The sequence below is a fragment of the Nymphaea colorata genome, chromosome 6, assembly GCF_008831285.2.
Source record: "Nymphaea colorata isolate Beijing-Zhang1983 chromosome 6, ASM883128v2, whole genome shotgun sequence".
NCBI classification, from domain to species: domain Eukaryota; kingdom Viridiplantae; phylum Streptophyta; class Magnoliopsida; order Nymphaeales; family Nymphaeaceae; genus Nymphaea; species Nymphaea colorata.
Genome location: NC_045143.1, coordinates 5,793,717 through 5,809,988, shown reverse-complemented (window position 1 = coordinate 5,809,988; position 16,272 = coordinate 5,793,717). Strand labels below are relative to the sequence as shown.

General features: G+C 39.6%; 1 protein-coding gene across 1 annotated transcript; it reads left to right on the top strand.

Annotated features, from left to right (window-relative positions):
* Positions 1 to 1,962: 1,962 nt before the first annotated feature.
* LOC116255943 (uncharacterized) lies at positions 1,963 to 8,943 on the top strand. Its single transcript, XM_031632036.1, has 2 exons — positions 1,963 to 2,248; positions 8,555 to 8,943. The coding sequence occupies exons 1-2, from the start codon at positions 1,963 to 1,965 to the stop codon at positions 8,941 to 8,943; spliced, it is 675 nt and encodes a 224-aa protein (XP_031487896.1).
* The last annotated feature ends 7,329 nt before the right edge of the window (positions 8,944 to 16,272 follow it).

Here is a 16,272-nt window from a genome sequence, read left to right as displayed (position 1 = left end):
CTGCTTACCGGAGCTTCATCTACATAAAGTTCAACGTGACACCGGTGGACATGGAGAGTGCTGCAGTGGCATTCATCTGCCTCCGGTAGAGGACACCGTTCCTTGTTATCCGGTCACTCTCCGACCTCGCCGGCGGCGGCTCTTCCATCCTGAATGAAGCCAACACTTACTCCACTCTTGCGGCTCAAAATGCCATTTCCGCCATGATCATATTCATCCAACTGTTGTCCGGTTAGTTTTTTGTTGGTTGATCGGGTCTCATTCTGTCAACCTTAATAAACATTGACGTGTTGCAAGGCAAGGATGGTCCATGAGGTGGGCCAGACCAATAAAGGAAATTAGCGAGAAAGTCTTTGTCATGAACGAAAGAATGATCCAACGTTCTTAATTTACCTTTGTAAGCAGTGCCAGTGAGTCTGACAGTCACTAAAGTTTCTGGGAGAAATTTTTCTTCATAAATCACTAACTATACATGTAAGAACTTTTCAATTGGCCTTGGAGCAACGATCCGGATCTGGTGGGACTGATTCATAAAATTGAATCTAAATCAACCAATCAAATCATTAAAAAACAAGGTTTTTAAGTGAATTCTGTGGGGCGTATGCAGCCTACACCTACCTCTACCCCTGCTTTGGGCTGTCCTTCCAAAGAAAAGGAAGGATGGTGCATATTTCTATGGTTAATATTTCATGTGCTTCTTGGGTGCGAAACGAAACATTGCTGAAGATGTTGGTTGGGTTTGCCTATTCATGAAAGACAGTTTCAGTATTAGTTTGCACCTACCGCAGGGGCCCTGGGCCCCCACTTTCATTTTTTCTAAAACTTACATGTAATTTTAAGAAATTTCACTTATTTTATATAAAAAATTCGAAAAATAATATTTTAGCTCCTGTTAAAATTTAGAAACTTTAATTTATCTCCCCTCATAAATTTTTTTTTGGCTTTGCCATGAACATCAATGTCTTTTGTTTGCCCTTTTCCAAGATGGGGCGATTACTTTTTTCAAGTTTTCATTCTACTATGGACAGTGGTGGCGTATATAACTAGCTTCGTCAAAAAAGATGATGCCAGACATCGAGTTGATCCATGTACTTTTTGGCTAAATTGTCAAATGAAAGAATGATTTTATTCAGTGCTTAGAAAAGGTATAATTCAGTGCCGTTAATATGGGTTTTTAACTTACTGATACGTCGTATTAGCTGATAAATATATATAGTTACTTATTGGCTTATATGGTTTTAGTTTTTGATTTTATAAACTCGACAATGACTTAATTATATTGATTTGCAAAATAAATGAATTAAAATGAAAACCTTGAATTGGCCGTGTGACTTCAATTAATACATTTTAAATTGTACTTGTAGTTTCTGTTTATTAAGATGTTTTTATACAAAAAGAATAGATCAAGCCACACTCGATAACTTAGAAGTTGATAAGCCTTATGTCTTATGTCTGCTAGCAAGGAAACGGCCTCTTTCTCTCAATCGAACATTGGCCGGTAGAATATGCCATCCTCCATATCTACAACAGAACAGCCAACATGAACCAGATAGATAGTTCAACTCATTGAAGTTCTTGGCTTGGATAGGTTGTGTTTGTTTCACAGTGGATTTCAGATCCGAAGTGCCATGAGATACTTAGGATGACAGATTCATGAATTTATGATCAGACTACAAAAAAAAAAAAAAAATTTAACCATAAAATCCACGCTACTGAGATCCTCCTCATTTTGTTTAAACTGATGATCTGCCAAAACTCATTTTTCTATTCAGCGAATCAAACACAATCATTTAAAAGGACTTCTAGGCAATCATGATATCCTTACTCTACGAAGATCAGCCATGCTGTTCCCATCGTAGTTGGGTCTTACATTTGTGGGTCTTACAAAGTAGCCAGATTTTCTGCTTGCCATGTTTGGGTCTTACATTTGTGGGTTTATCCTTCCCCTTCTGATTGTGCACAATGGCTAAGGAAAAGCCCGAGGAGGATTTGGAAGAAGGTTTAGATTCAGTTTATGAATCAAGCAAGGACAGCCTCAGTTTCTCTGATGCAGTGGACCGTTTATGGCACTCTCCATTGAATCCTTTTGATTCTAACGGGGCCTCTTATGATGATGAATATAGCTACTCGGATGTCTCTGATCTTGAGATGGGTGGGGCATCGGATCGGCAGAGGAACTCTGTTTCAGAGTACGCAGATGTGGATTTGGAGAGGCTGGAGCCGAAACTGCAAGGGGCCTTCTGGTTTGGTGGATCCCAACCAGCCTCCTAGAAGTTTCGGCTCCAACCTCGCCAAATCCACATCTGAGTACTCAGAAACAGAGTTCCTCTACGGATCCGACGCTCCACCCATCTCAAGATCAGAGACATCCGAGTAGCTATATTCATCACCATAAGAGCCGCCGTTAGAATCAAAAGCACTCAAAGAAGAGTTCCATGAATGGTCCTATGCATCAGAGAAACTGTGGCTGTCCTTGCTTGAATCATAAACCGAATGCAAACCTTCTTCCAAATCTTCCTCATACTTTTCCCAAGCCATTGCGCACAATCAAAAGGGGAAGGAGGAACCCACAAATGGACGACTCAACGCAGAAAAGCTGGCTACTTTGTTTGGTTTTGTTAAAGGTGATCAGATGGGTATTTAAAATGAAGCTCCAAGGAACACAAGAGAAGGGAGGAGTTGGTGATTTCAGTATGTAGTAAGGCAGATATCCAATAGCAAAAGAACAATTCCTAAGACGAAAAAAACGGTGTTGCTGTTGAGTGTTGAAGAAAAAGACAACCGGAAAACTGTAGTTTTTGTGCTGGCAAGAGTCATTTCCTTTGCCAAGTTTACCATGCAAGAGACAGTGAAACAAAGGGTAAACAATAGATAGAGAGTGTCTCTTAGAGCTTGGGGGAAAAGTCCCGACTCCTCCTTGGCATTTTTTTTTTATATTCCAGGGAATATTATGGGAACACAATATTAATTCCACACCCTCTTTGGATCTTGTGGCCGTTCCCATGGCTTCCTCCACCTATTTAACTAATCAGTTCCTTCTTTCTTCCCTGCAAAGAGTTAAGAGGGGATAAGAGTTAAGAGATGGGATGGCAGCCATGGCGTTGTTACAGGCCTCCTTCTTCCCCCTTCTGGCCATGATTGCTCATACCAACAACGTAGAAGGCTACACTTCCAAAGGAACACTAGCGACTCTTAGGTAGATTAATGCTCGCAGTCCTCACATCGGCATTCATGGTTCCAAACACTTTTGAGATGAATCCTCCCCTCAATTCCTCCAGCTTCAAGGTAAACATGCTTCAGTACCTCGACACTTCTGGTAATGTTCCATCTCATCATTTTTCTTTTCAAGACAGGGGCATATATCATTTGAAAACATTATTATGGCAAAATTAAAGTTTTTGAATTTTTTTAAAAATTATATCATATTTTCCAAAATTTCAGAGATGGTGAGTGACTTGTTTATTAACAGGCAGCTCAGTCCTTAAGCTGATAAAAGTGAAAGTGCAGGTTCTTTGGGCACACTGAACTTTTGAGGTTTCGTGGAGGTGTTTGCTTACCTTGTCGGAGGTGCTTGCATAACTCCCTTATCTACAAGGAAAGTCCGTTCAGAGTCATTCCGGTCAAGCTGAAAATGAGCAAGAGATCCCATCACCATGTGCAATTCCGTGCATCTTTTACATGCAAAGATATATGTGTGTGCCTTTTCCGTTGAGAATTAGAAACATCACTTTTCCTTTCTATTCTGTGGGGAAGGGTGATCAGGGGAGTTGGATCTTCTCATGCTCACATATGTTATGAATAAAGATAAGTTCTAAATAGATGTCATGAATTTAGAAGATGTAGGCTCCACACCACGAGAGACTTGACTGGGGGCTCCTCAGGATAACAGTTTCTCTTTCGATGAACTCGTTATCCAACTCCTTCAACCATCAAACGGTGACTCGTCAAATTGACAAAAGCACACACGAATGAGAGATGCATGGTGACCGGTGAAACTCATTCCGATCAAGGGCTTTTGGCCTTCTAGCTAGAATCCAGGTGAAATTGATCAAATGAGCACTAATTTGTTTTCAGACGTGAATCATGACGAAATCTTTTATAGTTCAATATGAATGTTTCATAGAAGGAAAGAACACCCACAGTTAGCCCCTCTGAGGTTTTAATATTATTGCTAATTAAAAAATTGCAGCATTTGTCTTTATGTTCCATCTAAAATTGGTCAATGGCCAGCTTTTTGTGCTAGAATATTACTCGATTATTTTAGTTACCTCTTTGTTGGTAGATATAGTTAGTAAAAATTGACTCACATTGGCAAATATTGTTTACCATAAATTTGACTTTAAGGATTTTTGGCTTCCTTAACTTTTAGTTCAAGGCATTGCAATTTTTTCTTCAGCTGTAGGAAGGAAAAAAATCCGAAGATAAAAAGAAACCACGTCCCATCCATTGTATTAGAATCAAGACTGAAAATATGCTTTCCTCTACTAGCCAATTACGAGATTAGCTTCTTCATTTGGGATGGCGAAGCAAATATCGGAAGAGAAGTTGATGAGTTTGAAAAATTAAGCTGGAAAGACCAAATTGCTACTAATCATGTTTAATAGCACATATATGTATGACATTATTGACATTTTAGGACTATGTGCAAATATCAGTAAAGGCCTACTAAAGACATAATTAAAGATCATTAGTTCATATTGCATAAAAAGTGAAAATAAATACACTAAAATAAAAACTTCTTCCTCGCAACATAAAAATTAATGTCAATAAAATAAGATTTTGGTACACACGAATGTGAAAGTACAATAATAACAAAGGTGTAGCGCATATGTACACATTTACCAAATTATACTGTAGGAATCCCAATCCCCTTTAGTGGCGTGTCATTCTCTGACAACATTTGCCCCTCCACCTACTGAGCGTATTCTTGAAATTGCACCGTAAAAACCTGCTTTGGAAGATACACACTTTCCAATTATCGCCCCAATCTCCTGTTATTTGGTTGCACCTGAATCTTCCCTGTCTGACCGTTGTAGCTTCCTGATGATTTGATGACATGCAAACACCAGCAAATGATGGTTTCCTCCATATTCTTGCACCATGTACTCTCCCACACTACCACTCCAGATATGTAACAACCTTCAGAAGGGGTTGTGCGCCATGCCAACATGCCCCTACCGAAGAAGAAGAACCAGGAGAGCGAGTAGTGTGCAGGCTATTCTCTGCGTGATCACATCCATACAGAGAAACAGTCCTTTCGACAATTGGGTAGCAGGGAGGGGGAGGAAAGGGAGAAAACTGTTGATATCAAAGATTGAGAAAAGGGACACGAAACAGGCACAATGCCCAGGCAGCTGCTTAAGACTACGAAACTGATGACAAGGAAGTGTCCACAAGGCTCACGATTTTGTTTCCCTACATTGGAAAAATAGTAGTAGATCAAAAGTTCTATTCATAAAGTTACCTGTAAGAAAACTACATATAATGCTTCATTAAGTTATAGCATGACCACATGCAACTTAATTGCATAATTCTATATCCGAATATACCTTCTGTCCCTGTTTTAAATTTGAACGAGACTAGCTAACGTCCTATCGACTTAAAAAGCTTGTAGAAATTTAGACAGTCACTTCTTGTTTCTCATAAAATGCTATCTACAGATGCAAATAAGACGATGAAAGAGTACATTTCCAGGTTCTTCTCTTTGGGGATCACTTCACTATGAATAGAAAATTAATATATATAAATATAAATAGATAAATAAATAAATAAATAAATAAATATCGGTCATATGCATCTGCATGTGTAGGCCTTGAAAATTTAACTTAAAATTCAATATTAATTTTTTATTAATATACTGAGCAATCATCCAATTTGAGCTGACTTGACCCCATATCTCATCGGAAACCTCATGCCCATATGATGGTGGTCAGCAAATGAACCAACATCGTCAAAAGTGGATATGACCAATTGAGAGGGTGTAGCTAGGTGTGTCTGATATCTGAAAACAATCAGATCTGAAAAGAATTTTAACATTTGATTGGGAAATTGAATCGGATTTGAATTTAAAAAATGTCATGCAATAGAATTTGAATAAGTGTCTGTTCGGACAGCTTTTGGTCAGACATTTTGAAAATTTTCTGCTCAGACAGATTTGCATCAGATTTAGTTTTAAATAAATATCTTCTATATAATGTCCATACATTTTCAAAATCAGCTCCTAATATATTGTAATGCGGTTCATAATTATGTTAAAAATTGGAGCATTTTCTTCAGATATTTCCTCTTCTTGTCATTAAATTTAATCTCACTATACTATTTAATGGTTTGTTATGTTTGTTAAATTCTGAAGAAATTAAAAGTTCTATTATTGGCGCTTTATTCTTGGGATCCAAAATTGATTGCTTCAGGTTTTCTACAAGCTATTGATAGAATTGTTTGCCTTTATCTTTTGATTATTACACATGATTATTATCTGCATGTGGCAGTTTATCGAAGTAGAAAATTATCGTTAGCCATTTTTTATTGTCTTCACAATTTTGTTTGGGGCCGGCGGAAAGGGGGAGGGGTGTTTTTTTTTTTTTCAGAATATAGAGGTGAAAAAATCACCGCTATAGACTATAAACCTCTGCCCTGGGGCAGCACTGGCGCATAGTCTTTTCACTTTTCCGCATAGGAATGCGCTTCGGTGTTTCAAACTCTGAGGCTCAAATCGCGCCAGAGCTGACTTGAATTATGTAGATGATAATTGGAATCAAAGCAGCATTAATTGGCCTTTCATGAAGACTTGGCCCAGTCTACTGACTTGGGGGCTGGGGCAAGGGCAACCAAGTCAATATTAGAAATAACATAGCAGTGCTCAACTATCAGAAAAATTCAGGTGTCCCCGTCTCCAAAGAGTTGACAACTCGAGGAGGATTCAAAACAGGAACTAACCATCTGTCAGCCCTAACCCCAAACATTGTGCCAACTCCCTTGGAAACCTTGGTGACCTATATCTGACGGTCAATTTTTGTGCGGGAGAAGAATCTTTTCAATTTAAGAGCAAGCTATCAGCCGGTGAGACCACCTTCTATGCTTGTAAAATCAAATTGTACTTGGGAGATGAACAATCTGCTTGATCGAACGAGCTGAGGAAATCAAGAACATAAATAGACAAATTGCTCAAGTATGTGTCAAAATGAAAATTTGGAACAAAGCACAATAAAGTGAAAGGTTGAGGACCAGGTTTCCCTAAGATCTTGAAGTCAAAACCGGGAGATCTCTTGCTAGCAATTCAATTGGCAGAGCATATCACTCAAACTACACAATGTGGATTCATATGCATCGCTGGGCATTTTCTTATTATCCATTCATCTCTCTTTGATCACACTCGACGATTTTGATGATATAACATTACAGAAAGTAGTGTGTAAATACTAAAGAAGAGTACCTAAAGCAATCGTTACAACTACCGCAGGTATTCTAAGAAACTTTGAACTTCTGCTCTTATGCAAGATTGTCTGTCATAATCAATCTTAGTGCCAATATGTATCTCGTTAAGGCATAATTTAATTAGCATTGAGCAAGTTCACATTGTCTTCCACAACAGGATGTGAAGGGGAATCATGTCACGTGAAACAAGCAAAGCATATCTGGTTCATGTTGGCTGTTTTGTTGCAGATGTAGAGGATGGCATGTTCTACCGCCAATGTTCGGTCGAGAAAGAGAAAGGCCATTTCATTACTAACTGGTTCATGTTGGTTGAGTTCTACTCGAGTCATTTGCTTAACGAGTCGAACTCGTGTTTATGAGTGGACTCTTTCAAATAATTGAGTTGACTTCGAGTTCACTGAACTCGAACTATTAAAGCTCGACTTGACTTGAAAATGATGTGTAGCGATTTTTTAAATATCCGACTTGTTTTTTTTAATTAAAAAACCAGGATATTGACATTATTTAATTATATAAGATTTTACAAAAGCTAAGATTTTACAAAACCACATTCAAGTTTGTGGAGCCATAATCTAGTCGAGCTCGATTTATGGCGAAATAACAATCCATATATTCTAACGATTTTGTCGAGCCTTAACCGAGTCGAGCTCTAGCTCAACATGTAACTGTCGAGCCAAGCTGCTTTTGTCGAGCTATTTTCGAGATCAAGGTTTCATTAGTCGAGCTGAGCTCGAGCTGGCTGAACTCAGGCTCGACTCACCTCGTGTTCGACCCCATTTATACATACGTTAAAGTAATTGCTTCCATATTCAGCCCCAAGATGAGTTCTACGTACAGGTTGAACCCCGTGAGATCTCGTCACCTGGTATCAATGTAATTTAGGATCCCGCGGAAAAGGGAAGGTGGGAGCTTCTGCTCTTGGCTGGGTGACCTAGTTAATCATTCCGCTCACCCATATTCAGGGGTAGAGCGAAGGTTGGGCCCGCATGGGTCCTGGCGCCACCCCAAATTTTGAAAAATAATATTTCAGCCCTAGTCAAAATTTAGAAACTTTAATTCGCCCCTCCTTATGAATTTTTTTTGGCTCTGCCCATATTTGCTTTCATATTCAAATATGCAGCTTTTGATTCTAACCTGTTCATGCATAATTTGATTGGCGGAATGCAGGGCCTAAAGCTTGAGAGATGCATAAACTCCACAACCTGCCTTCCAAGGGCACCAGTGACGGTGAAGGTGAAAAGGAGGATCAGCGCCACCGTATACCTTGACAACGCTGCTTGCCGGAGCTTCATCTACAAGAAGTTCATCGTGACTCCGGTGGACATGGAGAGTGCCGCAGTGGCTTTCATCTGCCTCCAGCAGAGGACACCGTTCATTGTTGTCCAGTCACTCTCCGACCTCGCCGCCAGCAGCTCTTCCCTCTTGAATGAAGCCAACACTTACTCCACTTTTGCGGCTCAAAATGCCATTTCCACCACGATCAAATTCATCCAACTGTTGTCCGGCTAGTTTTTTGTTGGTTGATCAGGTCTAATTGTGTTAATCTTAATAAACATTGACGTGTTGCAAGGCAAGGCTGGTCCATGAGGTCGGCCAGACAATGAATAAAGGAAATTAGCGACCAAGTCTTTGTCATGAACGAAAGAATGATCCAACGTTCTTAATTTACCTTTCTAAGCAGTGCCAGTGGGTCTGACAGTCTCTAAGGTTTCTGGGCAGGGGCGAAGCCAGAAACTTTTCTTAATAAGAAATTTTCAATTGGCCTTGGGGCAACGATCCAGATCTGGTGGGACTGATTCAATTAATTGAATCAAAATTTACCAATCAAATCATTAAAAAAACAAGGTTTTTAAGTGAATTCTGTGGGGCGTATGCAGCCTACACCTACCTCTACCCCTGCTTTGGGCTCTCCTTCCAAAGAAAAGGAAGGAAGGTGCATATTTCTATGGTTAATATTTCATGTGCTTCTTGGGTGCGAAACGAAACGATGCTAAAGATGTTGGTTGGGTTTGCCCATTCATGAAAGACAGTTTCAGTATTAGTTTGCACCTACCGCAGGGGCCCTGCACCCCCACTTTCATTTTTTTTAAAAGTTACATGTAATTTTATGAAATTTCACTTGTGTGATATAAAAATTTGAAAAATGATATTTTGGCTCCTGTCAAAATTGAGAAACTTTAATTTGTCTCCCCTCATAAAATTTTTTTGTCTCTGCCATGAACATCAATGTCTTTTATTTGCCCTTTTCCAAGATGTGTCGATTACTTTTTTCAAGTTTTCATTCTACTATGCACAGTGGTGGTGTATATAACTATAGCTTCGTCAAAAAAGATGATGCAAGACATAGAGTTGATCCATGTGCTTTTTAGGCTAAATTGTCAAATGAAAGAATGATTTTAGTCAGTGCTTAGAAAAGGTATTATTCAGTGCCGTTAATATGGGTTTTTAACTTACTGATACGGCGTATTAGCCGATAAATATGTATAGTTACATATTGGCTTATATGGTTTTAGTTTTTGATTTTATAAACTCGACAATGACTTCATTATATTGATTTGCAAAATAAATAAATTAAAATGAAAAGCTTGAATTCGCCGTGTGACTTCAATTAAAACATTTTAAATTTTACATTTAGATCAGGCCACACTCGATAACTAAGAAGTTCATAAGCCTTATGTCTTATGTCTGCTAGCAATGAAACAGCCTCTTTCTCTCAACCGAACATTGGCCGGTAGAGTATGCCATCCTCCATTTCTACAACAAAACAGCCAACATGAACCAGATAGATAGTTCAACTCATTGAAGTTCTTGGCTTGGTTAGGTTGTGTTTGTCTCGCAGTGGATTTGAGATATGTAGTGTCATGAGATACATAGGATCACAGATTCATGAATTTAAGATCAAACTACAAAAAAAATAAATAAATAAAAATCCAACCACAAAATCCACGCTACTGAGATCCTTACTCTACCAAGATCAGCCATGCTGTTCCCATCTTAGTTGGAAATATGGTGATAAATAAATAAATAAATAAATAAATATATATATATATATATATATATATATATATATATATATATATATATATATATATATATATATCACAAAGCCGATGTTTTCATCACTGGATGTACTGTGGCCGATGCTCTCCGCCCCATAGAAGATTATCTGCTTAGATGATTTAAGCTTGACAATAGACCCTGAAAATATGCCGAAAGTAGCCGGCTTTTCTGCCTCGAGTCTTCCGTTTGTGGGTTCCTCCTTCCCCTTCTGATTGTGCGCAATGGCTTGGGAAAAGTATGAGGAAGATTTGGAAGAAGGTTTGCATTCTGTTTATGATTCAAGCGAGGACAGCCTCAGTTTCTCTGATGCATATCACCGTTCATGGAACTATTCTCTGAGTGCTTTTGATTCTACCGGCGGCTCTTATGATGATGAATATAATGAATATAGCTACTTGGATGTCTCTGATCTTGAGATCAGTGGAGCGTCGGATCCGCAGAGGAACTCTGTTTCTGAGTACTCAGATGTGGATTTTATGTGGTTGGAGCCGAAACTTCTGGGAGGCTGGCTGGGATCCGCCAAACCAAGAGGCCCCTTGCAGTTTCGGCTCCAGCCTCTCCAAATCCACATCTGAGTACTCTGAAAGGGAGTTCCTCTGTGGATCCAACGCCCCACCCATCTCAAGATCAGAGACATCTGAGTAGCTATATTCATCATCATAAGAGCCCCCGTTAGAATGAAAAGGATTCAATGGAGAGTGCCATAAATGGTCCACTGCATCAGAGAAACTGAGGCTGTCCTTTCTTGATTCATAAACCGAATCTAAACCTTCTTCCAAATCCTCCTCGGGCTTTTCCCTAGCCATTGTGCACAATCAGAAGGGGAAGGAGAAACCCACAAATGTAAGACTCAAATATGGCAAGCCAAAAAGCTGGCTACTTTGTGATTGGTTTTATTAAAGGCGATGAGATGGGTATTGAAAATTGAGCTCCTAGGGACACAATAGAAGGCACGAGTTAGTGATATCAATATGTAGTATGACAGAGATCCAATAGTGAAAGAACAATTCCTAAGAGGAAAAAAAAGTGTGTTGCTGTTGAGTGTTGAAGAAAAAGGAAACATAAAAACTGTAGTTTTTGTGTCGGCATGAGTTGTTTCCGTTGCCAACTGTAGCACACAAGGGAGAGTGAAACAAAGGGTAAACAAGAGATAGAGAGGGAAGGGGGCAGAGGGGGATGGGGGGGTGACGGAGAGGGGAGGGGAAAGAGAGAGGGAGCATGGGGTGTTTCTTTTGTCCCTCATAAAGTCAAAAGGAGAGAAAAAACCAGCGAGAAACAGAGACCCTTAGAGGCCTTCTCGGAATACATTTTGATGTTTTGGTACGCAGTGAGGAGGACAAAAAAGGCTTCTGCCAGCGAGTGCAAATGCGGGCAAAAAACCTCAATCCAGGACTTAGCGATCCTTTGACACTCTATTTTAACCATTCATCCGTCACCCATAAGATTAAATAATGCAATTCTCCGAAGAAAGACATTCAAACTCATTCATGGATTTCAGTTCAAGAATGTTATATTACACCTCTTGAACATACATTTAAAACAAGTTTGCCTCAGCAATGGAGTAAATGGCGACTTTGTTCAACACTGTATCTGCCCACCAAGACACAATCTGTAGCAGCAAGGAAGAGGATGCTAACGGATCCTGTATTTATAGGCAGATGAAGAAGAAGAAGCAGATGATTAGTTTTTGGGTTTGCTTCTAAGAGGTGCAGGCTTGGCTAATCTCTCGATTAACTCCGAGTGTAAGATAAGCTGAACTTTTCTAGATCGCCTCCTAGGGTTTCCCAATGCCCATCAATGGTTACGGCCAGAGGGATTTGTGGGCAGTTTTCTTATCTAATCTTGTAACTGCAAGTGGGCCCTCTTGCAGTTACAAGATGTAGAGGTAGGGCTCAGGGCACTATCCAATGGTATACACGCTATTAAAAGCCACCAGAAATTTTTCACAGAACTCCAGTGCCGCCAACCCAATAGAAAACGAGTGGATATAGAGATGGATCAGCGGACGCCGCATTGGCCTATAAATCGTATCCAACCCACAAACTCGATACTGACGTCGATGAATGGTTCCAAACCCCATTGTCTGATTTTTTGAAGGGAAATTTTAGATACGACACCATAGCTTTTATGTTTTTCACTTTACGGCACTCTGTTGTAAAAAAAAATTTCAGTCTATCTGTTGCAGAAAAGCAAAACTGATCATGGTCTGGTGTGGTTTGTCTTGCGGAAAGAAGTTTTAGGTTTGGCACAGTGGAAGGGAAGAATGTGACTATAGTTATGACATGATTAAACATGGTGTTAATCTGATATTTATTTGGCAGGATTAAGCATGGTATTAATGTGATATTTATTTGGAATGATGCTTGAAAAGAATACAATAATGAGATTACATAGATGGATCTTTATAATTCATTCATGGGTTTGGTTGTTCTCTCTTCACAGGTGAATGCAGGCATAACAACTCAATTTTAGATGGATTTTGATAATTTATTCATGGGTTTCAGCCTTAGTCAAAATTTAGAAACATTAATTCGGCCCTCCACATAAATTTTTTTTGGCTCTGCCAATATTTACGTCCATATTCAAATATGCACCTTTCGATTCTAACATGTTTATGCATAATTTTATTGGCGGAATGCATGGCCTAAAGCTTGAGAGATGCGTTAACTCCACAACCTGCCTTCCAAGGGCGCCGGTAACGGTGGGGGTGAAAAGGGGGATCAGCGCCAACATATACCTTGACAACGCTGCTTACCGAAGCTTCATCTACAAGAAGTTCAACGTGACACTGGTGGACAAGGAGAGCGCTGCAGTGTCTCTGATCTGCCTCCACCAGAGGACACCGTTCATTCTTATCTGGTCACTCTCTGACCTCGCCGGCGGCGGCACTTCCTTCTGGAAAGAAGCCAACACTTACTCCACTCCACTCTTGTGGTTTGAAATGTCGTTTCCGCCATGATCAAATTCATCCAATTGGCGTGTTGCAAGGTAAGGCTGGTCCACGAGGTCGTCCAGACCATGAATAAAAGAAATTAGTGAGACAGTCTTTGTCGTGAACAAAAACATGATCCAATGTTTTTAATTACCTTTGTAAGCATAAAAACTTTGAGGGCGAGTTTGTCCGACAGTCACTAACGCTTCTGGGCAGGGTCAGAGCCAGAAGTTTTTCTCTATAAAATACTAAATATATAAATTACAAATTTTCGATTGGCCTTGGAGCAATCATCGGGATCTGGGGCAGTTAAGTTTCTCATGACCCGACAACATATGGCAGTGTCAGATCTGCACCAAAATTTCATGCTCAGTGGTGGTGCAAATAACTAGCTTCTTGATTTCATGCACAGTGGTGGTGCATATCTTCGTCAAAGATGGAAGACATCGAGTTGATCCAAGCGCTTTGTAGGCTTACTTATCTAATGAAACCTTGATTTTAGAAAAAGTATAATTGAGTGCCGCATGGTTTTTTAACTTACTGATACGGCGTATTAGCCGATAAATATATATCGTTACTTATTGGCTTACATGGTTTTAATTTTTGATTTTATAAACTTGACAGTGACTTTAAATATTATATTGATTTGGAAAATAAATTAATTAAAATGAAAACCTTGAATTGTCCATGTGGCTTCAATTAATACATTTGGAATTGTACATGTAGTTTCTATTTATGTGTTTTTATACAAAAAGATTAGATCAAGTCACACTCGACCACGAAGAAGTTGATAAACCTTATGTCTTATGTCCATAAGAGAGTGCTACAGTCAAAATAATTTGGTTTTCACTCTCAAGTCAGTGAAACAAATTTCCAAGGTCATAACGTTCTCCTTTGTAGCAGCAACATCTAAGATCTATTGCTTGAAAAATTACTTTCGAGGAATGATAAAAATTCCATCGAATCACAAATGCAGCTTTGGTTTATCAGATATGCTTTGCTTGTTTCTCGTGACATGATTACCCCTTCACATCCTGTTGCGGAAGACAATGTGAAATTACTCAACGCTATTTAAATTATGCCCTAATGAGATACATTTTGGCGCAAAGATTGATTATGACAGACAATCTGGAATAAGATCAAAAGTTCAAAGTTTCTTAGAATACCAGCAGTCATTGTAATATTTGCTTTAGGTGCTCTTCTTTAGTATTTACACACTACTTTCAGTAATATTATATCTTCAAAATCGTCGAGTGTGATCAAAGAGGGATGAATGAATAATAAGAAAATGCCCAGCGATGCATATGAATCCACACTGTGTAGTTTGAGTGATATGCTCTGCCAATTGAATTGCTAGCAAGAGATCTCCCGGTTTTGACTTCAAGATCTTAGGGAAACCTGGTCCTCAACCTTTCACTTTATTGTGCTTTGCTCCAAATTTTCTTCTTGACACAAACGTGAGCAATTTCTCTATTTATGTTATTGATTTCCTGAGGTCATTTGATCAAGCAGATTGTCCATCTCCCAAGTACATTTTGAATTTACGAGCATACAAGGTGGTCTCACCTGCTGATAGCTTGCTCCTAAGATGATAAGATTCTTCCAAGATCATCTCCCAACCTCAGCTGATCCATCTCTTTATCCACTCATTTTCTATCGGGTCGGCGGCGTCGGATTTCTGTGAAAAATTTCTGGTGGCTTCCAATAGCATGTATACTGTTGGATAGTGGCCCTGAGCCCTATCTCTACATCTTGTAACTACAAGAGGACCCACTTGCAATTGCAAGATTAAATAAGAAAACTGCCAACAAATCCCTCTGGCCGTAACCACTGTTGGGAGTCAGGAAACCCAAGGAGGCAGCCCATAAAAGCCCAGCTTATCTTATACTCAGAGTTAATGGTGAGATTAATCAAGCCTGTGCCTCCTAGAAGCAAACCTGTGAACTAGTCATCCACCTCTTCTTCATCTGCCTATGAATAGAGGATCTGCTAGCTGCCTCTTCCTTGCTGCTATAGTCTGTGTCTTGGCTCGCAGATACATAGGTGAACAAGGTTGGTGTAATGTAACATTCTTGAACTTAAACCCATATGAGTTTGAATGTCTTTATTTGGAGACTTGCTTCAGAGGTGACGGATGAATTGTTTAAATGGAGTGCTAGTGGATCACCAAGTTCTGGATAGAGGTTTTTTGCCTGCGTTTGCACTCGCCTGCAAAAGCCTTTGTTGTCCTCATCACTGCAAAGCAAAACATGAAAATGTAGTGCGAGACGGCCTCTAAGGCTCTTTGTTTCTCACAGGTTTTTTCTCTCTCTTTATCTCTCAGAGATCCAAAACAAACACCCCATGCTCTCTCTCTCTCTCTCTCTCTCTCTTTATCTTTCTTTTTCTTCAACACTCAACAACACCACTTTTTTTTTCTTCTTAGGAATTGTTCTGAGCTTAATTTTAAATATCCATCTAATCACCTTTAATAAAACCAAACAAAGTAGCCACATTTTCTGCTTGCCATGTTTGAGTCTTACATTTGTGGGTTTATCCTTCCCCTTCTGATTGTGCACAATGGCTAGGGAAAAGCTCGAGGAGGATTTGGAAGAAGGTTTAGATTCGGTTTATGAATCAAGCAAGGACAGCCTCAGTTTCTCTGATGCAGTGGACCGTTTATGGCACTCTCCATTGAATCCTTTTGATTCTAATGGGGGCTCTTATGATGATGAATATAGCTACTCGGATGTCTCTGATCTTGAGATGGGTGGGGCGTCGGATCGGCAGAGGAACTCTGTTTCAGAGTACGCAGATGTGGATTTGGAGAGGCTGGAGCCGAAACTGCGAGGGGCCTCATGGTTAGG